At 38.4% G+C, this 25,862-nt stretch overlaps 1 protein-coding gene across 1 annotated transcript; it reads right to left on the minus strand.

Annotated features, from left to right (window-relative positions):
• Positions 1-369: 369 nt before the first annotated feature.
• Positions 370-24,795, minus strand: Serinc3 (serine incorporator 3). Its single transcript, XM_005327108.4, has 10 exons — positions 24,629-24,795; positions 16,027-16,188; positions 15,037-15,230; positions 13,683-13,762; positions 12,912-13,049; positions 9,889-10,058; positions 8,562-8,652; positions 7,515-7,695; positions 3,675-3,902; positions 370-3,031 (listed from the first exon to the last, which is right to left on the minus strand). Exons 1-10 carry the CDS (start codon positions 24,665-24,667, stop codon positions 2,893-2,895), a joined length of 1,422 nt encoding a protein of 473 aa, XP_005327165.1. The 5' UTR covers positions 24,668-24,795; the 3' UTR covers positions 370-2,892.
• Positions 24,796-25,862: the final 1,067 nt, after the last annotated feature.

Raw genomic sequence — 25,862 nt, forward strand, 5'->3', positions numbered from 1 at the left:
GCTGCTGCTTTAATGAACTCCTAGAACATGCTACTGACCACAAAGCCAAGGCCTTGACCTAAGAGGCCGTCCCAACCTATTCTTACTGATGAAACACCAGGTGATTCATCTAGAATGAGATGAAACCATGGGATCTGATGATTCATAACACCACCCTGCTTTGAAGCATGATCTTCGCTTACTCAAAATGTTGGTATCATGAACATTTATGTATAATTCAGCATTCACGTGTATAATTCTTGAATGTCAATGACTGAGTTTCCTATTCACAGATAGACTTCATTCATTCTTAGGGGATGACCAACAAAAGGGACATGATCCCCAAACTTTAAAGAGAGTTTGTTATTTCAAATTAATATCAAACTATCATCATGAGAAAAAAAAAATAAAAACCTTTATTGGACTTTGTTACATTATTTTACAGTTTAGTATTGCTTTTATATTGAATTACATAACGCAGAAGAGGGGGGCACTGTAATGTTTTTGAAGTTTAGAACCTATAGAATTCTTTCTGGCACCCCTGCTATTAAGGAACAGGAATCTGCTTTACTCTGGCAAGACCAAGGGCCAAACTCATTCACCCTCAAATCCTTTGCACTTTACTTCCACATACAAGCCTGACATACACAGCTGGTTTGAAGGACAGCAGTTCCAACCATTTGTTTCAAGCTTTGCTTCCTTATCTCCACCTCTATGTTCATCTGGTTAATTCTATAAAAATACCTCAAATCCAGCCTCTACCAGATTCTGAACATCTGTGACCCTTGAATCTCATCCAGTCTCACTTTAACCCATAATGAGATTAGCAGCTCCTATCAAGAGTGCTTTAAGTGTGTTAAGCATTCTTCAAACCATCTAAGTACATCAGTACACAGGTTCTAGGTACCAATACTGAAGCTCAGAGAGGTAAAGTCATTTGCCCTAAGTCATAAAATGTGGTATGTACTCAGTAAATATTGGCTGACCAGTTTGGCAGCTGAAAAATGGAGAAGCTGCCAAGCATGGTAGTAGCCCAGGCCTGTGATCCCAGCAACATAGGAGGCTGAGGCAAGAGGACCAGAAGTGTGATGTCAGCCTGGGCAACGTGGACCCTGTCTTAAAATAAAAAAATACTGGGGATATAGCTCAGTGGTAACACGCTCCTGGGTTCAATCCCCAATTTGGGGGTGGGGAGCAAAGTTGGGGTGCAAACCTAAAAGCTTACTCCCAAAACTGTACTCATTCTGAAGGGACCATCTCTAATTTCCAGTGTTAAAATTCTAATTACCAAGTAGCCCTCACTCTCATTCCCTCCATGTCCCCTTCTACTTCTTTATTTCAAATTTCCTATGAACTGCTTCTGGTATCATCTCTCTATATCCATCCTCTCTGTACCAGCCCAAGTGACCAAAGACACAGTTTGCGCATGTTGCTCTGAAGATGCGCTCTGCTGCCCTCAATATTACAGTCCAAACTCTCATGAGGGTCTATAAAGCACTTCAGAACTCAGTCCCCATATTCTCTCCCCCTCCATTCCGGCTTCACTGAACACTTTTTTCCTATCTCCCTGCTTTTAAGTGTAGTTCTGCCCATCCTCAGCAATGTTACTCCACTATCCCATGTCTCTCTAGCTTACTCCTAACAGCACTTCTCTAGGAAGTCCATTGTGACACCCTCTACCCCAGGTACCCGTACCCGTCCTCCTGATTCCTGCAATCCCAAAATCATAGCACTAACTCACATCAGAACCACCCATCAGCTCATTTTCACACTCCTCTACACTGTCCAAGAAGGAAGAGCCTGTGGTCTGTCATATTTAAAGCTGTGTTCCAGGGCCTGCTGTGGAATAGACACCCAGTAAATCTTTGCTAAAAGAACTGCTTTATCTTACCTCCTTGTATGATGCCTCTCTGAATTATATTTCTTGATAGTGCCTTAACTATTCCTCGTCTACCAAAGTCTTACCCAGAGAAGATAATAGGGATAATTTTTGAATGAGTTCAAGACTCAGAAGGAACAGGGGCATCCTGATGTGATGCTAGATAAACCTGTGACTGTCCAAAAAATAATGCATGGCTATTAACTCAAAAAGCTGTTAAAGAAAGGGCCTTAAAAGTTTAATGTCTTTCTATTGTAATCAAATACCTTTATAGTGCAAATATATAACTTACATGCATTTTACTTTTACATACTCATGACAAGATCATTACATAGACATTGTGGTATTTCCCCAAATGAATCTTCATTTTAATCAAACCTACAAAGCATTTATTGAAATTAACATATCTGGCAAAGCCACAGACTTGTATCAAGCTGCATCAATGCTGTAGTATTAAAAAAGTAAATAAACTCAAGCTGCAGAAGCAGCAGCCTCATCAGCAATCACGCTTCTGGAGAAGGACCCACATACATGATCCTTACCCAAGAATGATGATGCAACACACCTCCAAAGAGTTTACGCACTGAACAATGTGCTTAAATCACACAATAAAGACTTTCATGGAGGGAAATGTCATATAAATGCATTTTTTTCTTTTTAAGGAGAATGCAATAGAAATATATTAATGATAGCTTCAAATATCCAATATTCTTCTATCTTATATTTTAAACGAAATTTGTAGAACCCTACATATCTTTATAAAGAACTCTCTTCACAGCACAGCTGTAGTTCTCTTTAAAAACGCAAACATGTTCTCTTGTGCTATATCCTTACAAATAAAAATACATAAAAATGAAAAGTTCAGATTCTGCATCAAGCATTTTCAATCTTGCTTTTTGATATAAACCAGAATATAGTCAAATTTGCAAAGCGTTCACTTAATAGTTTAGTCGAAGCAAACTTAAAAGGGATATGAGTTTTCAGCAAAGGTGAGACCTTTAGGAACTTCAGCAGTGTCCTTGGCACTCAGAAGTTCAGCTGAAATCCCGACTGGTGAGGACTAATGGAGCCACAAGGGTCCAGACATAAAGGAGGAGGCACACCCAGCTGGAGGTGATCTTGACCCACACAGCAGGCCACTTGCTGGTCACATTCTGGAACTTGGCATCAGGGCTAAGAAAACAAAAAGAGTCAGGTAAAGGAACCTGGTACCAGCATTCTGCAGACCCTAGTTAAGGTAAGAAAGTCCCCTGTGAAACCTTGCTGGCACTAGTACCCCAGTACATTTCTAGGGGAAAATTAAAGAAGCAGCTATTTTTAGTTGTTATGAGGAAATATCTGGCCTCTCAAATAGCATTTTTCCTCTTGTCAGCATGAAAGACTTCAGCTATTCTTTGGGTAAAATGCTTCAGGACCACTTGGCTGTTCTAATTATTGGTAAAAGTCTAGGTTAAAATGGGCCTCCCTGAAACGTTCCTTCCTTAGCATATTATTACTCTGACCAAAATATTTTGATATGGCCTTCTCTATGTACAGAGAAAACTTGTCTACAAAGATGGGTTAAGCTCCTATAAAATATCGTGATTTTCTCTCAAATAAATCAAGTCTAGAAAAACTCCCAAAGTATTTTCACTGCAAAGAATTCCAAAAGGGTTTTAAATGCAGAGGGGAGAAAATCCAAAGTCTTTCAGAGAGAGCACCGAGCAGAGCTTATTACAGGAGTAAAATAAGGGGTGATACGGTCAGGACAATAGATAAAGAGTCACAGGCGGTCCAAGGGGCTAAGTGGTCTTCCACCTTTTTGTCTGTGCCTCACCTGTACCAGCTGGTCAGTGTCATCATGATGTACAAGGAAGCCAAGCAGAGCATCAGATGGAAAAACGAGTAGCTATACTGCACTCCCTCTTTCTCATTGTCCACAGCCCGCCGAGGCTGTCCATCTTCTTCATCGTTGGCTCCGCTGGCATTGGTATCACCAAGGATCACGCTGTCACTCCCTGAGAGGGTCAGCTTGTTTACTTGGCTGTTGCTGGAAGTTCGGATGCTGGAAAGTAAGGAAGACAAATCAGAAAGGGGCCATGAAATGAACTGATGCCTTTGGCCTGCAAACATTATATTGTAGCTGCTCCAACTTTGGAGACTAAGGTCTCTGCTTAAAATTCTGAACTGCTGCCTGTCATCATAGGGCTGACCATACTTGCATCAGTTACGACCCCATGACCCAACTCCCAAAGCACACTATGTTCCTATTACTTCAAAGGGCCTCTTCTATGCTTGGGATGTACCACCCACCAACCTTTTCCCAGCTAACTTACTCATCCCTCACTTCTCTGACTCAGTGCCATGTCCTCTGGAAAGACTTCCCTGACATCAACCCTCACTAGGCTGAGTTAGAGGCTTCCTCCCACCTCCCAATGCTCCCTAGGGCATCCTTCTGCCTCAGCACTTTTCGTTCCTGCCTTGTTCTTTGCTTACTAGGCAAAGAACTCCCTAACAAGATGCAGAGTCATCTATGTGTCTCTAGCACTGCAGACGCTTACTATAAGCAGGAGTTAAATGACTGAATTAAAAAATACACATGAATGAATGACAAAAACTACATGACCATTTCAACAGACAGAAAAAACATCTGACAAAACCCAATGACCTTTCAAGATAAATATACTCAAAGTAGGAATACACAACTTTCTCCAATTGATAAAATACATCAGTGAAAACCGAACCGCAGTGCTGACACCATACTTAACGGTGAAAAACTAAAAGGTTCCTCCTAAGATCAAGAACAAGAGAAGAATCCCACTCTTCACTTGGCTATTTAATGCTATACCAGAAGATCTGGCCAGAATAATGAAAGGTATCCAACTAGAAAGGAAGTAAAACCAACTCTATTAGCAGATATCTTGATCTTGTATGTAGAAAATCCTATGGAATAAACACATATAAACCTTTAGAACCAATGAATGAGCTCAGCAAGTTAGCTGAATACAAGATCAACACACAAAAATGAACTATGGGGCTGGGGATGTGGCTCAAGCGGTAGCGTGCTCGCCTGACGTGCGGGCGGGGCGCTGGGTTCGATCCTCAGCACCACATTAAAAAAAAAAAAGATGTTGTGTCCACTGGAAACTAAAAAATAAGTATTAAAAAATTCTCTCTCTTAAAAAATAAATCAACTATGTTTCCATACTTGAGAAATGAGCAATCCCAAAGTTGAACAACTGTATCTACAATACCATCAAATCAAATAAAACATTTAGAAATTTACAAAATATGTTTAAGATCTGTACACTAGTTAACTATAATCCACTGAAAGAAATTAAAGAACTAAATAAGTGGTCTAAATAAAAAAGATATAAATAAACATTTCACACTCATAGACTGAAAGCCTTAATACTGTTAAAATATCCTCCCAAACTGATCTACAGAACCAATGCAAACCCTATCAAAATCTCAACTACCTTTTCTTTCTGGTACTAAGGATTGATCCCAGGGGCACTTCACCAATAAACTATTTCCCCAGCTCTTTTTATGTTTTATTTTGAGACAGGGTTTCAGTAAGACGTCCAGGGTGGTCTCATATTTATGACCCTTATTCTTCAGGCTTCTGAGTAGCTGGGATCACAGGTACTCAGGAGCCTGGCTCTGATTATCTATTTTTACAGAAACTGACAAGCTCATCCTAAAATTCACATAAAAATACAAATGACCCAAAACAATCTTAAAAAAGAACAATTTAGAGAATTCCAACTTCCCAATTTCAAAATTTACTGCAAAGCTATAGTAATCAAAACAGTTTGGTACTGGCCTAAGGTAAAACATACAAACCAATGATACAAAACCACAGGCCTAGAAATAAAACTATTACATTTGTGGTCAACTGATTTTTGATAAAGATGCCAAGACAATTCAATGAGAGAAAGAAGAGTTTCTTCAACAAATGGTCTGGGACAACTGAATAATCACAAGGGGAAGAACTGGAACCTCTACCTCAAACCATATATAAAAACAATAAAAAGACAACCTAATTAAAAAACAAGTAAAAGCCTTAAATAGAAAATTAAAGAAGCTCTATCAATAAGCACATGAATAAGATGCCTACCATTAGTTAGAGAAACACAAATCAAAATCACAACAAAATGCTACTCCACTCACTCTAGTATGGTTACAATTTAAAAGGTAGACAATTACAGTATAACGACTAGGATATGGTCAAATTGTAAATTTTGTTGGGGGGACATAACATGATGCAGCCACTACATGGAGAACACATTGGCAGTTCCTTAAGAAGTTAAATAGTTACCAAATAACTGAGAAATTCCACTCCTACCTATGTTCAAGAGAGCTAAAAACATACATCCACACAAAACACTTGTACACAAACATTAACAGCTGCATTTTTCAAAACAGTCACATAAGGGAAAAAACCCAAATGTCCACCAACTGATTAACAACAAACTGTGTTACAGCTACACAATGGGATCCAATATTTTCTTTCTTTCTTTTTTTTTTTAAAAGAGAGGTAGAGAGATAATTTTTAATATTTATTATTTAGTTATCAGCTGGTACAACATCTTTGTTTGTATGTGGTGCTGAGGATTGAACCCGGGCTGCACGCATGCCAGGCGAGCGCGCTACCGCTTAAGACACATCCCCAGCCCAAGGGATCCAATATTTTCTATAAAAAAAAGGAATAATTACTGATATAAGTTACTACAAGGATCAACCTCAAAACTATTCAGCAAAAGCTGTCAGACCTGACATTACTGCATTTAGTCAAGTGCCATACTATGTTTCAGTTGACGACAGGACTGCACATGACAGTGGTTCTATAAGATCACAGAACCTATTGACACTGGTGCCATCTCAGTTTATGTAATAAGCACACATTACGATGTTCGAACAATTAAATCATCTAACAACGCATTTCTCAGAGTATCCTTGTATACTCAGGACTATATATGAAATCTATGTATTTTACACACGTGCACATGTGTGCATGTGTATATAAATATATAAAAGTATTTATATAGTGTGAGCCATGACTACATATGGAATGTTTGAGTAGGCAAATCTACAGACACATGAAGAAGATTAGTAGTTGCCAGAAGCAGAAAGGAGGGTGATTGGGGAGTGACTGCTAACGGGTACAGGATTTTTGTACGAATGAAAATGTTTTCCTTTTGTGTTATTTTGTTGTGGTGCTAGGAATCAAACCCAGGACCTCCACATGTCAGACAAGTATTCTACCACTGACCTACATCCCTAGCCCCAAGATTTTTTTTTTCTAAAAAGATAATCCATCCAGTTTTGAAAGCCACTATTTTATTCTCATTTCTTTGTAAGACTTTGAGGAATTACCTGGTGAGATGATATTCTGGACTTTAAGAAATACAGATCCCCCTGGGAGCTGGGGATGTCACTAGGTGGTAGAGTGCTTGCCTAGCATGCTCAAGGCTCTGGGTTCAATCCTCAGTATCAAAAAAAAAGAAAGAAAAAGAAAGAAACACACATAGCTGGGTAACTGAGGTGCATAAAGAACTTCTCATTAAAGAGAACTGTTTTTTCCATTCCTCAAAATAGTTTTAAAAGCAAAATACCTTCTTCATTCTATTATTATCTTTCATGAGAACCTTAGAGTAACCACCTTTTAACTTACCTAGAATACAAAAGACAGAAAACAAAGACTGCAAGCCCTAGAAGATTTTCTGCATCCAGAAAGTGCGCCTTCTTTGATGGTGGAGCAGAGGTAGGGACTACAACAGTGGAATTTGCAGGAGTCATGGTTGGTGAAGCGATGTGTGTAATGATGCTCAGTAGGGTGGGGTTGCAGGATCGATCTGAAAATGGGAAATTTTTATTATCTATAGTTTCAGCTCATCTTGTTCCAAGAAAGAATTAAGAGATTGCCTATGTATCATTCAGTGCTGATGTGAAACATGAGAATACTTCATCCAGCTGGAAACTCAGCAGTCAGTAATGTATATGTGCTGAAATTAGTGATTTAGTTTCAGAAAACAAGAAACGACAGTATCTGTCAAATTCGTAAACATCAAGCATGATTTTCCTGGCTTTATAGTTTACCTGAAAGATCTTTTTAGTTATATAGTACCAAGGCTTTATGCACACAAGTTTATCCTAAGCTTTAACATAGTTATTTAATAAAAATTAAGTTACTGAGCTGGGGTTGTGGCTTAGTGGTAGAGTGCTTGCCTAGCATATATGAGGCACTGGGCTTAATTCTCAGCACTGCATATGAATAAATAAAAAATAAAGGTATTTTGTCCATCTACAACTAAAAATTTTAAAAAATATATCATGAGAGGGGGGCTACAATAATTGTTTACCTTTATAGAGCTCACAGAATGACCTATTGAGAACAATCCTATAATAGCTGTAAAAGAAGATTTTCTTACAGCTATTTCTGCCATGTCTATGACAACAAAGTAAAATAACCTTACAAAGGACCAAAACAAGGTCACTCTTGTGAAGAGCTCTTACTAGTGTCAAAATGTCTTCCTCGGTCTTACATATGGGGAATAAAACATAAAAGGTAAATATCTGTAAATCTACAGTGACCACTGTTCAATTACAACATTTAAAATGTTGTTGTCTGTTTCATATTTGCTCTACCTCTAGTTTTTACACCCACCAAAGAGGTACTTTCCTATTTTCATCCTATAAAAGTGTTACTGACATTCCTTACCAGGTTCATTTGTCATGGCTGACCACGTGAGGTACAGGGTATAGAGCGTGATGACAGAGGACTGTAGGAGGCCGGAACGAGGCTGATGTTCCTAGGGAATAAAAAGGAAAACTGCCAAAGGGATTGCAAGGTCTCTCTTTCTAAAAGCCAATGTGCTTCCCTGCGATTTGCTGAATTGTTAGTAGCTGAGAACCTATTAATTTTGCTTGACAGTTGAAAGTGGACAAGTAACCTGTCAATCCGAGTTTGTTTGCAAAAGAATTAAGAAATATAAAACATCTACTGACTCTCAAGGCATTCTTTGATCCTGAAAATTCCTGTACATCACACAACAGTTTTGATTGTTTAGTCCCTTGGTGTAATAGGAAGAGTCTCAGCTCAGCTCTGTTACTAATCAGTGAGGTAATCCATCGCTTCTTTCACTGAGCTATATCCCAAGCCTTTTTGTTTTTTATTTTGAGGCAGGGTCTCACTAAGTTGCCCAGGCTGGCCTTGAACTTATGATCTTCCGCCTCCCAGGTTACAGTTTTCTCACTTTTAACCCAGAAGTGAAGATTAGATGTCTTTTAATATCTAAAACCGCAATGATTTTTTTTTAATCATGATGCTGGGGAAGGAACTCAGGGCTTTGTGCATATGAGGCAAGCATTCTACCAACTGAGCTATATCCCCAGCACAGCACGGTTCTTAATGTTTTCCCATCAGAACAAGCACAATGTCTCTACACTTAAGTTATTCTAAGATATAGCCAATCTTCACTACCACTGAGGTACATATTAACCCTGTATAATGTTTAAAAAATGACCCTCAAGAGCATAAATCTTTGTTTTTAATATTAAAGTTAACTATTTCTCCTAAAATATGTTAACTAATGACTCAATGATTCCCAAGACTTACATAGTTTTAGAAGATCTATAAATTCTCAAGTTCCTCAGCTTTTTTTTTAAATGAAAGGGAAATTAATCATGACAGAGGCTCTCAATAACATAATATGGAAAAATATCTAAAAGGGTAACTCAGACATAAATTCACTAAAGGGTTACTAAGTTTTTGAAATTAGTGTTAATTAAAAACTGTTCACAGGGCCAGGCATGGTGAAATCCCAGCAGCTCAGGAGCTGAGACAGACAGGAGGATTTTAAGTTCAAGGCCAGCCTCAACAACTTGGAGAGACCCTATGAAACTCAGTGAGACTCTGTCTCAAAATAAAAATTAAAAAAGGGATGTAGATGTGGCTCAGTGGTTAAGCCCCACTGGGTTCCATCCTTGGTTTACAAACACAAAAACAAAATCTTTTCACAGCAAGAAGAAGCAAAAAACAACCATACCTGAATTTTTGGGTGGATCGATATAATGGAAACTACAATGCAGAGAATCAGATTAATACTGATGAAGAACTTGTTTTCTGTGCAGCCATCTGGTTTTGTGTAGTATGTGTAGAATAACCCAACAACGATGATTGACATGACATAGAAAAAGGTTGTAACAGAGAGTAAAGCTGGAAAAAGAGAAACAAATATAAATATCCACGATTCTCAGAAAACTTCTACAATGAAGACCTATTTCTTTTTTATACTATATAAAAATGAAGATGTATTAAATTACCCACCCTCATGGTGGTCAAGAATTTATAACAAAATTTCAGAAGCCCCAAGGTTAGTTTCGGGTTGTGTTGGCTCCATGTTAATTTCTAAAACCCAAGAAGCAAGTGAATTCACTTCCTGAATTATCTAATTTGGTTTCATTGCCTAGATTACCAGATATTTGGTCATTCCAGTTGGAGTAAACTGCTAATTTGTCTGTTAAATAAGGAGTTCCAGAAGCTTTACATAGCTTAGATGATTCCTGGGCCCTCAAAATGGCACAATTCATAGGAAGCAATATGCCAGGAGGTGAGAGGGGTAAATAAAACAGGCATCTTTTTATAATAGTTTTTCTTCTGTGGCCACTGGCTACCCAAAACTGTTTCCGATCACAATGAGAAAGTAGATCATTTGCTATTTCCAAATATCTACATGAATGCATCTTTCTAGTCAAAAGGTTAACCAAAAATTAATTACTTAATTCTGAAATTAAGAAACACGAAGAGACTGTACAGTACACCAAGTAAACCTGTGTTCAATTTGAAGCAAAGACTTACGAGAGAAAATTGGTTTCAACTTATCTGGATGGATTTCACACGTTTAAAATTAAACTTTCTACATTAGGTCACCAGCACAGTTCTTAATGTTTTTCCATCAGAATAGGAATAAATTTCTCTATACTTAGCTACTCTTAAGGTAGGTACAGTCAATCTTCAACTCATTAAATTCTTCTAGAGTTATATGATCCAAAATGAATTATATAAAAATTTTCTAAATTAAAAAAAAAAAAAAGTATACCTGGGTATGGTGGCACACACCTGTAATCACAGTTACTCAGAAGGCTGGGTCAGGAAGGACTATAAGTTTGAGGCCAGTCTGAGAAACTCAGAGAGAACCTGTCTCAAAAAATTTAAAAGGGTGCATAGAGGGGCTTGCCTAGCATGTACAAAGGCCTGGGTTCAATCCCCACTACTGCCCCACCCTCTCCAAAAGAAGGAATTACAGAAAACAGAATAGATAAAAAAATAAATTTTTACTAGAATGAAGTAAAGAAGTTTAGGAGTTCCCAGCCCAACATGATGAATGATACAGAAAAATTTTTAAATCTTTTTCTAAAAAAAAAATAGTACTTCAAGTGACTAAGAATAGGGTAAAGAATAAATAAATTTTGGTATACTGTGCCATGGAATACCAAAGAATTATATGGATATTATTCCATGCAGCTATTAAATAAATACTATACATACATAGCATATATAATCCTGTTTATATTTAAACACAAAAATGTATGTTGCATTAATACATAACTGTTAGATAATAGTGGCTACATCTAGAATAGAAAATGGATTGCAGACAAGCAGGGAATTGCATGTTCTGTCCTTTATAAATCTTTTTTTCTTTCTCTTTTGCAGTGCTAAGGATTGAGCCTGGGGCATGCAAGAAGGCACTCTACCACTGAGCTATATCCCTACTCTTGCTCTTTATCAATTTCTATCACTTGTGTTTATGGTGAATACAGTATTACTTTCCTTTACACACACACACACACACACACACACAATTTGTGAGTGTATGTGTGTGTAAATACTTCTAAAATAAGCCAAATAAGTGAAATGAAAAAACTGAGCAATTTGTATATGCACTAAAAGCATTTAAAACTCTTATGCACGTTGATCCTTCTCCTCCTGGAATTTTAGCCTAAGGAAACAATCAGAAATGTAATCAAACATATTAGGTATTTACTTCTGTACCATAAGCCAAAATAAGTTCACAAGCTATTTCTAAGTTCAAAAAAGCCAAATTATAAACCATTTACATGCACAATACATTAAGAAAATAAACAAAACCATGTTACACACATTTGAATTTCATACACAAAAAATATGCATGTACATGTAAAAAAAAAAGACTAATATGTTAACAGTGAATAATTATTATTAGATAGTTGGACTACGGGAAATTTGTTTTCTCTTTCAGTACTGGTGATTAACTTTTAACTTACACGTCATAAGCACATACTTCTCCTGTGAGCTACACTCCCACACCTTGAGAATTTTTCTTTTCTTTTCACCCTTATTTGTTTTTATATAATGCTGAGGATCGAACCCAGTGCCTCACACGTGGTAGGCAAGTGCTCTACCACTGAGCCACAACCATAGCCCCGAGTTTTTCTTTTGTGACAGATCTCTGTTTTCCAAGTTCTTGACACAGCATCTATTATTTATAATGGGGGATGGGATTGGGAATGAGAAGTCTCAACTGTTATTTTAAAAATGCAATAAAGCCTAATAAACAGAAGGCTACAAAGCCCCTCCCCATTATTAAATAGGCTTTAAATTCTATTCCCTACCTAGAAATGTGAAGTGTTCTTTTCCCACCAGAAAGCTTTCACAAGAGGTGTGGGGTCACACTCTGAATAAAGCAGTTACCCCTATCCACTTGAGGTATATGGGCAGCTGTCCCAAATGTAGAACCTACCTGATTTCCCTGTCCCTTGAAACAGGTTTGCCCAAACCAGGAGTACATCACTAAATATTTTCCTTATCTAAACACAGGTAGTTATATTATAAATCTCAAAATAAATTGGCTCAGAGAATCCAGTGATTTAAAATATCTTTGCTATTCCCTTCTGGAAACCCAACTGGAAAATTTTAGTTTTTTTAAAAAGCAGCTCTATATTGGAGTTTATACATTTAATCACTGGAGATTTTATTGCACACTCTGTTTAATGCAGCAGCATGCTGTCAGAGGTGAGTTTAGCTACTTACCGGCATACCAGACCCTTGGGTTTCCTTCTTCCATACGACTCACCCATGATTCATTCCAAGAGTGGGCAAAGTCTACCAAGAGTACCAGCTGGATGAGGATGAAGAAAGCAGCCCCCACCATGCCGAAAACAAACCAGACTACAAACCAAAGGAATGGAGTTATTCTTTCCCACAGGAGGAACACTTCAGAATTACTTTCAACATTCTGAACAGATTTCAATAGACATAGTTAAGACATTCTGGCCCCAGCAGTATAGCAATACTACTACAATTCCAAACTCAAATAGCATTCTCTGAGCAGTGTTCTATTAGGTTCAGACCTTTTAAAACTTGTTTTAGCTTGTGCCAAGGGAGCCAAGGGTCTGACATTCCAACTGGTTCTATATAAGTCCTTTCCTTTACTTTTATGGGTGGGAGATTGCAACAGAAATCCTCAAATATTACTTGATGCCATGTTAAGGAAGCAGATTACAAATGAGATAATGGAATAGAAGAGTTATAAGTCCTCACATTGACAAGGTTTCTGATTAACTTTATTTTGCCAAGTAAGATTATATGCTATCAAAATATTACCAAAAGATTAGCATATGGTTCCCAAAAAGCTGAGAACAGGCTGAATGCCTCCTGGATTTAATCAATCACTGTTGTAATATTAGTATATCATCTCAGTTAATGGCTGGTTCTGCAAAATCATTAAGGAAAGTGTAGCTCTAAGTCAATCATCTATAAAACTGTACATCTTATAACTAACCCAACAGTAGTGAGCCATACCTGAAGTGAAAGAGCCCCCAGGGATGTAGAAAGATCCAACCATGATACCAACAATGGCAGCAATTTTGAAAAACCAAAACCTATTAAAAACAAAAATGCATTTATGTAATGTTAATTTGAGTTCTTACACTGAGAAACATAAATTTCTAAATGCAAAAATAAAGCCTTAATAGCATTACCAAAATGAATGACTGGCTTATTCATTTGATATGAGGCTACTTCATTCAATATTTCATATAAAGGACATCAGCAGCACAGAAAGTAATGCATTCACATTTATTATAAGAGAAACATGCAAATGTAAGAATCCACTTTTAGCACTTAAAGTAAGGACTTTTCTAGAATTATGGGTTTTAATAGGATTAGTACATACAGATCCATTAACTACTAGGTTTGTGAGAAAATTTATTACAAAATCCTCCATTTATAACACAGGACATAAAAACCTTGCCCACAATCACACAGCTTATTACTAGCAAAGCCAGGGCCAAATCTGACTTTCAGTGTATCATCTTTTTTTCAATATATACATCTTTTAGTTGTTGATAGACCTTTATTTTACTTATTTATATACAGTGCTGAGACTCGAACCCAGTGCCTCACACATGTCAGGCAAGTGTGCTACCACTGAGCCACAGTCACAGCCCCTCAGTGTATCATCTTTAATAATTGCCTTGCATGGCAGAAGAGAAATCAATGGCTGATAGATCTCAGGCAAAATGTATTTAACCTCTGAAATTCAATTACTGCACCTATAAAAAGGGAGATTACAAGAATTTACAAAACTGTTTTCAGTTTTCAAATGAGACATATTATATATGTGTGTGTGTGTGTGTGTGTGTGTGTGTGTATGGGAAACTGGTGATCAGGAGTAGGAAGCATTAAAATATGTAAATCAGCAGTCCATATATATATTCACTATCTTTTTCATACACTGCTTAAATGTGTCAAGTACATGTTTCTGTTTAAATATTTAAACAGCAGAAAGGAAAATGTGCGTTGTGTGTAGGGCTTAGCATAGTGTCTGACCTGTTCAAAAGTGTTCAACAGGGACAAGGATGTGGCTTGGTGGTAGAGTGCTTGCCTAATATGTGAGAAACCCTGGGTTTAATCCCTGGCACTGCATTAAAAAAAAAGGGGGGGGGCAATAAGATAACTCCCTATCCCCTCCATGTTGTAGGGCTCCAGCTGAAAATGACATTAACAATTTCATTTGTATTATAATATAATAATATCAAAAATACATCCGGCACACTGATTGACATATTCTACTGCTTTCATCAGAATGGGCGCATTACCTGCTGAAGGACAGGAAAGGCCACACCATAATACAATGACAAACAGTCTTACATACCCATTGTGTACTGCTGCTCTGGGATCTTTACTTGTTTTTACTTTTAACATGAGCAAAAAGAAGGCAAAGAAAAAGATGGCCAAGGCAAAGTTGATCCGATATACAGCTTTAAAACCGACCAGCACATCACAATCTTTATCTGCCTTTATATCAGCCACACTGATTTTAAATCCCCCTTCGCAGAATCCAGGAATCTGAGGGGGAAAAAAAAAATTCCAAAGTTATGGAAATGTTCATGTTAATCAGAGATTCTATTTCACCATAGGAAAGCCTAGATTTATAAAACTGACCACTTCAGCAACTGCAAGGCTGGCTGTGGGATTTTTTTTTTTTTTTTTAATATTTATCGTTTTTTAGTTGTAGTTGGACACATTACCTTTATTTTATTTTATTTTATTTATTTTAATGTGGTGCTGAGGATTGAACCCAGGGCTTCACACATGCTAGGTGAGCACTCTACCGCTGAGCTACAACCCCAGCCCCAGCTGTGGGATTTTTGTCTTTTATTTCCCACTGACCAACAATATGGTTTCCAAAGAGTATAAACAACTTGCACTCAAAAACAAAAGTGCTCTCTTCTTTGCTAATGAGGTCATCTCAATTTTCCCATGAGATTTTCCAACTATCAAAGATTCCTTCCAAAGGAGAAGGACTAATTTTGCTTAAAGTTTAAAACTACAAGGAAAAAAAAAAAAGGCTTAGGATCCCTTTTAAATTCTGTTTTCTCTGGGTTTTGAAACCAGAGCCTGAATCTGTTCATTCTGACCACCTTTATATCTGAAAAAGGACTAATGTCCTAACAACCAAGTCTTGGCTACACTCAAAAAAATTTAAATACATAAAATTAAAATTACAATGATCTTGACTGAATATAACAGTAAAAACAATTAAACTGAAAATAAAATTTAAAAAGGATCTTATCCATCTACTACAAAAAAAATTTTTTTTAAAAATAGTCAGCATGTTAAGGGTACTGTTATTTCTACTTACCTTCTTCAGCTGAGTTTCCATCCCTTCCGTCAGCATGATACAGGACACAGCAGTTCCCAAGAGGAGAATAAAAGCATAGATGAGTCGAGTCACAGTGGAATTTTTAGTGTTGGGGCAGCAACTACACAACAAGCATGATGCGCCACTGCAGAGGCAGGGGACCTGCAGAGAAAACATCACAAGCAGTCTGAGATCTCCTTCAGTGCTCTGGAGTCAAAGTTATCTCTGCCACTTTACCTCAGCAAGTTACATAATCTAGTTCTATTTCTCCATCTGTAAAATGGATCTAACAACAGAATTTTCCTCTCTTCCACTTTGCTGAATTAAAAATGAGCATTTAACATAGTGTCTAAAACAAAGAGCCCAATAATTATATCCAGAGAGCATATTTTTTTGTGTTGTAACAATGTAAGAAAGATATAAACTTAACTCCATTTGCTGTTTCCTGAGAATCCCTAGTTGCCAAAGTTGTTACAGCGACCTCTTAAAAAATAATAATAGAGGGCTGGGGATGTGGCTCAAGCGGTAGCGCGCTCGCCTGGCATGCGTGTGGCCCGGGTTCGATCCTCAGCACCACATACCAACAAAGATGTGTGTCTGCCGAGAACTAAAAAATAAATATTAAAAATTCTCTCTCTCTCTCTCCTCTCTCACTCTCTCTTTAAGAAAAAAAAATTAAAAAAAAAAATAATGATAGAGAGCTGGGGTTGTGGCTCAGTGGTGAGTGCCTAGCACACGTGAGGTACTGGGTTCAATCCTCAGCACACATAAAAATAAATAAATAAATAAATGTTCAAAATAATGATAGAGGAAGAATGTTTGCCTAGCATGCACGAGGCCCTGGGTTTAATCCTCAGTACTGAAAAATAATAAAAACAACAGTTATTTAGCTCCATTCAAGAATAACAAAGAGATTTCTCAAAAAGTTAAATATGCATGGTGATACATACCTATAATTGCAACCCTGGGGAGTTGGGGTCACAGAAGTACAAGTTTAAGGCCAGGCTGGAAAACTTAGGGAACACTGTCTCAAAATAAAATAAAATGGTCTGGGGCTATAGCACAGCAGTAGAGTGCTTACTTAGCATGCACAAGGTCCTAAGTTCAATCCCCAGTACCAAAAAAAATAAATAAATAAATAAATCAAAACACAGAATTACCATCTGATCAAGTTTTTCCATACCTAAGTATAAACACTCAAAGAAAATGAAATACTTATTTATACAAAAAGATAAATGTTCCCAGGAGCACTATTCACAATCAACAAAAGTAGAAACAACCCAAATATTTATTAACTGCCAAGTAAATAAGGTATAAGTAAAATGTGGCATACCCATACAATGCATTATTCAGGTGTATAAAGGAATAAAGTACTCATACATAGTACAATATGGTGTGTGTGTGTGTGTGTGTGTGTGTGTGTGAGAGAGAGAGAGAGACAAACATGACATTAGTAAAAGAAGCAGACATAAAGGGTCACATACTCACTATATTATTCCTAAAGAATATGGAAAATAACATCCCCCAAGAAAAGAGAAATGCAGTCCCCAGGGAGAAAAAGGACAGTATGATCTGGGAGGGGAGAGGGGGAAGGCAAACATTAGGCTCTGGGCTATGGTCTTTCAACCTTTCCCAAGGACAATGGGTCCAGAGAGAAAAGGTAAACAAAGGGGCTCTGGGCTGTGGATTTTTAACCCAGTAACAATGAGTTTCAAGCTTTTACAGCTGTTTTCCTGAGTTAGATTTTTAACCTGCACAACTAGTTTCCTGACTGCCCAGGAAGTCCCAAGTCTCTAATGATTAAGTCACACTAAACATTCTGCTATGATTAACTTTCATTAAGACCTATAAAAAGCAGACCCCTCTTATAACCAGTTACCATTTTCTCCCATGTAAATGTGCCATGTGTCATTCGATGCAGCCTACTAAAGTCAGCTTGCAGATCGTGAGATCTGGTCTCTTTTTGGGTTATTTTTGCTTACAATTCCATTTATATGAAATATTCAGAAACATAAAGACTAGGAGTTGAGGAAAAGGGGAATAGGGAAATGTAGATGTTCTGGAATTAGATGTGAAGGCAAGACAATACTAAAACCACTAAATACCACTGGATGATACACTTTAAGATAGTTTAAGATTAGCCAGGGGGCTGGGGATGTGGCTCAAGCAGTAGCGCGCTTGCCTGGCAGGCGTGCGGCCCGGGTTCAATCCTCAGCACCACATACAAACGAAGATGTTGTGTCCGCCAAAAACTAAAAAATAAATATTAATAAATAAATAAATACCACAGTTTCTTTAAAAAAAAAAAGATTAGCCAGGCACGGTGGCGCACACCTGTAATCTCAGTGACTAGAGAGACTGAGGCAAGAGGATCACAAACTTGAGGCCAGCCTCAGCATCTTAGTTAAGACCCAGAGAAACTTAGCAAGATCCTGTCTCAAGGTAATAAGCTTGGGGATGTAGTTCAGTGGTAAAGCAGCTCTGGAACTCAATCTCCAATACCAAAAAATAAATAAACAAATAATCTCCAATACCAAAAAATAAATAAACAAATAAGAGTCAATATTATGCTATGTGACTTTTACTTCTGATAAAAAAAAAAATCAGCTGAAACCAGCAACCCAGGGGAAAGGATATAATTTGAAACATTTATATACACACTTGATTAGGAAATTGCTTGACTGGCTTTTGACAGGTGAGGTTATCAAGTCACTTGACAAAGTCAGGCTAATTCAGAATTAGCAGAAGTAGATGTAAACAATGGATCACTTTGGCTTTACAATATGGTCCCAATAATAATTTTTTGTTTTTAACAGATGATACCTTGTGTGAACTTTACCAGGATTTTGTAAGGTTTGGAGCAAGCTGCTAAACTTAATAGCCTAGTTTTCTCATCTGTAAAAAGAATATAATACCACCTACCTGAACAGGGTTACTGTGTGAAAAATATGACGACGTCCAGAATATAAATATACATTGAGTCCCTTCTATATATTTATTGTGTAATTCCAATAGCTAGTAAGAAACAGACCAAGCCAGTCTCAGGCCCAAACACCAAAATGAAGTCTGTATCTGGTAACAGAAATACAGAAATTTTGACCCAGCATAATGGTACATACTATAATCCCAGTAACTGGAGGGAAGGATAAAGACCTTCCCTCAAAAGTTGAAAAGAGCTGAGGGTGTAAGTGCAATGGTAGAGCACTTGGCTAGCATGTATGAGGCCCTGGATTAAACCCCCAGTGCTGCAAATAAATAAATAAAACAGGCAAAAACTGGCACTAATTCTTCAGGCTTATTTTATCTATACTCACACACTATCTCCCTTTAGCTATGTTTTGCCTGGCAAACTCAAACAATTTCACAGTAATCACCTACTGTCTGTTATGAGTTGAACTGTGCTCTCTCTAATGGTGAATTCCTAATTCCCAGTATCTCAGATTGTGACCACTTTGGAAACACAGTCCCTGCAGATGTAGTAAGATAAGGCCATATTGGTGTATAGTGGACACAAAACCCAACATGACTACCGTCAGTCATGAAAAGGAGAAATGTGGACACAGATTTACAACACAGGGTTGCGATGTGAAGATGAAGACAGAGCTTAACAGGCCAAAGGATGTCAAAGACCACCAGCAAATCCAAGAGAAGATATGGCAGGGAAAAGATTCTCCCAAATTCAGAAGGAATCAACCTTGTTGACAACCTTAACCATTCTGTCCCATTGTCCCAGATGTGGAAGACTTACAAAAACTTAAAATGAACAACAAATATACAGCTTATGGCAACTGAAATATTTGACTATTATTTTTGCAGAACTGAAAACTTGGACTTAATGAGTTAATCTTGGACTTCCAACCTCCAAGAATTGAGACAATAAATTGCCTTTGTTTAAGTCACCCAATGGGTAATACCTTGTTATACAGTCCTAGCAAACTAATACATCCATTTTTTTTTTACCAACTATCATACCTGTAACTAACCACCTTTAGTGTTCTATCTCCTGCACCTTTACATAGTAAAAATGAGTAAATGTGCAACAAACCTGTCCTATGTGTTATATCATTTCCCTTTTTCATTGAAAGACAACTCTACTTTTTCAGGTGTTGAGGCCCAAAACCCAATCATCCTGGATGTCTTTTCATTTTCCAAAATCCTCAACCAGTTTGTCAGCGCATCAGCACCATCATCAAAGTATAACCAGGATTTGACTTCCTTCATAGCATCCTTTACCATCACCTTGGTTCAAGCTACAGCTCTCATCTGGATTATGCATAAACTCAATCTCACTGCTGTAGGGACCCAGTGGGGCCCCTGAAGTGGTATAAAGATTACTTTAAACTGAAGACACTGGATAGTCAATAAATGCAGGGAGGAAAAGGCCTTCTTGCCGAAGTCTGGCTTGGCACAAATCAGGAGCCACTTGTCAAAAAGAAACTAACTTTATTTTTAGAACTACAAACGCCAAACAAAACAGCTCCAGGGAAAAACCCTCAGAGCCCAACTGCCACCACCGGCTTCCACAAGCCTCTCTCCCCCACACCAGCCTTTCAACCTCCCACAATCCTCCTCCTCTTCAGGCCGATTGGCTGGGTTGCGTGGGCAGAGCCAAAGAAGTCACCCAATGAGCAGCTCCGTGGAGGAGCCAATCAGCTAGATGTTGCTGGGGCCGCTGTGAGCCAATCATCAGCTGGCAGTCTGAAGGGCAGGGAAACAGCCCAATGAACATCACCGCAGAGGAGCCAATCAGCTAGATGTTGCTGGGGCAGTCTGAAGCTTGCTGGCAGCTGGAAGTTTGCTGGGGCCCCTTTGGCTGTGGCTCTCAACATCTCCCCCTCTCTGTTTAAACAACAAGCATGTGGCTTAGGGACCGTGCCTGCCTTAGGTTGTCCAATACTACATATGGTCCTTACCCGTCTTCGGATGAGCTGACCTCAGGGCGTCAGCCTCCTGTCTTAGGTTGGTACCATTGTAATTGGATCTTACCAGTCATTGACTACCGGTCCAGTACAGCCACACCTGTGGAGAGGTCTGGGGGGGGGGGTGAGGTTCTTTGCCTCACCTCTGTTGACCCCCAAATTTTAGCTGAATGATCATGACAAGCAGAAGGGAGGAAGATATACCAAGTCAATTGACGGCTCCTTTTGGGAAAATTGTACCACCGATGATATCATCAGCAAAAATACCCTAACACTACCACAAGTCGGTGCACCAACAGATAGTTCACAATGCATACAAGTGACACATAGTTCTGTAAGCAGTTCAGTGCAAGTTCTGTAAGCAGTTCAGTGATGGCTATTGCAGAAGCTGTAGATTAGTTTTATCTTTGTCTTCACCGGCACAGGGATGAAGATAGGAATTCTGGCAATAATGACTAAAGAAAAAATTAGGTAACATTCCAGAAGACACTAAAAGAAAACAATTTTCTTAACAATTTATATTATCTTCATCGGCACTGGGATGAAGATAGAAATTCTGGCAATAATGGCTAAAGAAAAAATTAGGTAACATTCCAGAAGACACTAAAAGAAAACAATTTTCTTAACAATTTACATTATAGTGAAGAGAATTATTAAATATAATGAAAACGAAAGGTGAGAGTAAACAAACAGATCTGTTAACCTCTTTTTTTGTTTACATATTAAAACAATTCTTAACAGTTATTTACCCAATTTAAATTAAACCCTTTGACTGTGGCTCTCAACACCTTCTCAGAACTTTCCTCAACTGACTAAAAGCAGCAACTCCTGGAAAATCTCCTAGGCTGCCATATATTCCTGTTCCAGGGGAGTTTAAAGAAGTACCTTTCACCTCTGTAAACAAGCATTATTACAAATCTTATCTGCCATTTACCCTCCTAAAAACTCTGTCTTAAATAGGGGAATAAAAACAAAACAAAACAAATCAAAAAACAACTATTTGTTCTTCCTATAGAAGTCTCTTTGTGTCCCCTATAAAGTCAAGGATATAAGCTCCTTTGAATTACTAACTATTTCAGTGTGTATGTCTGCTACAAATTATAAACTCTTTTTAGAAAACCCCAAAACAGGGCTGGGGATGTGGTTCAAGCGGTAGCGCGCTCGCCTGGCATGCGTGTGGCCCAGGTTTGATCCTCAGCTCCACATACAAAGATGTTGTGCCCGCCGAAAACTAAAAAATAAATATTAAAAAAAAAAAAACTCTCTCTCTTAAAAAAAAAAAAAAGAAAAGAAAACCCAAAGACAAATGGGATGCAGTGGTATACAATGTAATCCCAGCTATTTGGGAGACTGAGACAGGAGAACTTCAAGTTTTAAGGCCAGTCTCCACAATTTAGTGAGATACTCTCAAAATAAAAAGATCTGGGATGTAGCCAAGTGGGAAGTACCCCTAGGTTCAATTCCCAGCACCACAATAAGTAAATAAATAAATAAGACCCTGTATCAAAATAAAAATTTTAAGGGCTGGGGATGTGGCTCAAGCTTGCCTGGCATGCGTGCGGCCTGGGTTCGATCCTCAGCACCACATACAAACAAAGATGTTGTGTCCGCCGAAAATTAAAAAATAAATACTAAAATTCTTTAAAAAATTTTTTTTTAAATAAATAAATAAAAATAAAAATTTTAAGAAAAGGCTGAAATGTATCTCTGAGGTACAGCATTGCTGAGTTCAATCTCCAGTATTATGGGGAAAAAAACATTAAACATCTATATTTTTTTCCCTCTTGCTAATCTCTCTTTTGTGAGTTTAGGAGGGAGTTTTTCCTTCCCTATATTGTTTTACCCTTAGTTTCCACTATCTATTCCCCACACAGCAACTAGAACCAATCTTGTTAAAACACATGTCAGCTTATGTCAATCCTCTTTTCAAACTCTGCAATGGCTTCTCTTATCACTTAAAAGTAAAAGCCAAAGTCCTGAAACTCTGTAAGACTGGGCTGAGAATGTAGTTCTGTGGTTCAGCGAACATGTCTTTAGCATGTCCAAGGTCCTGAGTTCAAAAGAGACAAAACAAAACACAACCCAGTAAGACCATATAATCACCATCCATGTGATTTCCATTTGTTTTTGTTTTCTCTTGCTGGGGATGGAACCCAGGACCTCCAACATGCTAAGACAAACACTCTATTGCTGAGCGAGTCCCCTCCCCCCACTGCTGCCTTTCTTACTTAATTTCCTGTTATTCTTCGAACTCACTCCACTCTGGTATAATAAACTCCTTGACATTCCTACTGAATAAAAGAACTGACAAATATAAAAGCCATTTCTAGATATAGCATCAATTAAAATCCTAGTTTGAACTCAAAGCCAAAATGTTTTTCAGGTTATCAAGATAGGAAAGACATTTTGTTTCAAAATACCAATCAATTCACTCCTTAGTATCAATATTGTCAAGTATATATTTTAACTATTCTGTAAATAGATTTACTTCATTAGTGACTGTAAAAATTAACTAGTGAGGGCTAGTGGTTCAGTGATAGTGTTTGTCTAGCATGGTGAGGTACTGGGTTTGATCATCAGCACCACATAAAAATAAATAAAGGTATTGTATTTACGTACAACTAAAAAATTATTTTAAATCAGCTGGTAAAGATTTTTCGGTTTAATGTAATAGAAAATTAAAAAAAAATTATAAAGTTAAGAACTACTTCGTAAAACTTGGGGTGCACTGGATGAACTACGTAAAGTGAATTTAGCATTAGATGTATTTAAGTCAAGATCAAAAAACTGCTCAAGAAACCCCTAAATGGCCTAACTTCTTTTTTCTCTTAAGATAAACAACCTTAAAAGATAGAAAATATTTTCTGTCCCTAAGAAACAATAGTGGAATGTGCTGAGACCGAATCTTTGGTCAATTACATCATTTAGGGAATTAAGAAACAATTAGGAAATGATTCAAGGAACCATGCTTCTCTGAAGCAGAAATAAGGAAATTCAACATATTCTCTTTCAAGAATCCTAACATCTTCTTTTCAAAATGTTTACCGTTTACAAAGTGATTCACTTTGTCACTTTATCTGCACAACAGTTCTCGATGTGAGGAATAACAGTGTTTTTCCTCACAGAAAAATAACCTGTACAGGTCCCAAAATGTTAAAGGCCACAGCCTCCAGTTTTGGTGAGCCACCCTTGCACCAGAACCGCAGGCAGGCTTTGGTTAAAATCCCAATCCTGCCACGTACTCCGTAGCTTTGGCAAATCCCGTGTTATGGAATAAAAACATGATTCAAACCGCCCAAAATTAAAGGACGCCACCTCAAGAAGAGCTTCCAAATGAACCCACGGCCCCCCGCGGCGGCGGAGCTCCCATTCCTTGGTACCACTCCAGCGCCCAAGGAACCTAGAGTCCAGAAGGTTCGCGGGGGCGGGGCAATCGGAATTGTAAACAATGGCAGTTAGGCCTCCCACGTTCCTCCGTGAATGCGGAAGGCGAACCGAGCAGCTCCAAGCCCACCAGGGGGAATCGTAGACTGTGGCCTAGACCCTCGAGACCTCCGCAGCCCCGGGCCTAGCTCCTTCTCCCGCGGGCACCTGGGGCCGTAGCCCGTTCGGATCTGGGATAGGGACCATTGCCATTCCCTGAATCCCACAGGTCCGTTGAGGACACAGGACTCCGAACTCACCCAGCTGGCGAGGGAGAAAACGCCCAGCACAGCCCCCATGGTGATGCTGTGTTGGAGGTGGCCGGTCCGGATGGAGGTGCTCACACGATGTTAACTGCCAGCTGAGGCGTCGCCCCAGAAACGCGACGGTATCTCGGGCCGGAAGTACAGCCCACCCCCTCCCACGACGCGCGGTTTGCGTCATTGCGTGGTCCCGCCCACTATCCTCCGCAGTAGCTGCCTAGAGGGCACCTGTGATTGGCAGGAGATGGAAGAGGCGTGGCTAAATCTGCCTTAGGGGGCAAGACCTGCAAAAGCTGCTTTCCTATGTCTATTGTATTACTGGGAGGCTGATCTGAAGATCTGGGGTGGCGGGAAGTGCATAGATGTGCACAAAGAGACACGCTGTCTACCCTCGTAGAACTTGTGACCTAGGTTGAGGAGACTGACGATGAACGTAAATGCATCAAGCCATAGTGTGATGAATACTGTGAAGAAGTAGTATAGGGAATATTTTTTCAATAAAAGAATAGCTTAGTGGTAGAGTACTCTGGGTTGGATACACAGCACCGGGGAGAAAATGCATAATTATATATATTATATTTGTATATAAGTTGTATGTATTTTATAAAATTATATGTATAATTAAATATATATTTAAATGCCCACTTTATAAGGGAAATATAGTTTAGTTGGGAAGTAGTCATAGAAGTCTTTTCTGAGTAATTTATATTTGACTTGTGAACAGAAGGATGGATCCAAGAAATGTTACCTATGTCAAAGGACAATTCTGGGTTCAATTCAGTACTGGGGAAAAAAAAATAACGTCATTATGTTTTTTGGTGGTCATAAATTGAACTTTATATGAAGAATAAAGACAGATGGCAGAAGTTGGAGCTGTTAGAAAACATGCCTTCTTGTGGGTTCTGAGATTATGGTTCAATGTTTTCTTCTGGAAGGGCCAAGTGAAGTTAATGAAGCTACAAATGATCAATCCTGGTAAACAGTGAAAACTGGCAAGCTTTGTAGATTTTCAGAGGTTGAGTCCATAGTGAAATACACCCAAAATGAAGCAGAATATAATGACAGAAGGGCACAGCACAGGAAAGCAGCCACATGGCAACTAGGAATCATCACTGATCCGATAAATAAATATGTTTCAAGCAAATTGAGATTTCCCCCTTCTAGGAACACAGGCTTAACAGATAAGCATCCTACAAAGCAAGTAGAGATACCCTCCTGAGCAGCTGCAATT

Source organism: Ictidomys tridecemlineatus, chromosome 5, assembly GCF_052094955.1.
Source record: "Ictidomys tridecemlineatus isolate mIctTri1 chromosome 5, mIctTri1.hap1, whole genome shotgun sequence".
Classification (NCBI taxonomy): Eukaryota; Metazoa; Chordata; class Mammalia; order Rodentia; family Sciuridae; genus Ictidomys; species Ictidomys tridecemlineatus.

Excerpts from the sequence above, each read along its gene's own strand:
- Serinc3 (XM_005327108.4), bottom strand. The coding sequence starts at position 24,667 with ATGGGGGCTGTGCTGGGCGTTTTCTCCCTCGCCAGCTGG. Across the intron at positions 15,231-16,026 it reads TGGAAACTCAGCTGAAGAAG|ATTCCTGGATTCTGCGAAGG; the intron begins GTAAGTAGAAAT and ends TTTCCCCCTCAG. Across the intron at positions 13,050-13,682 it reads TGGGGGCTCTTTCACTTCAG|TCTGGTTTGTTTTCGGCATG; the intron begins GTATGGCTCACT and ends TTTGGTTTGTAG.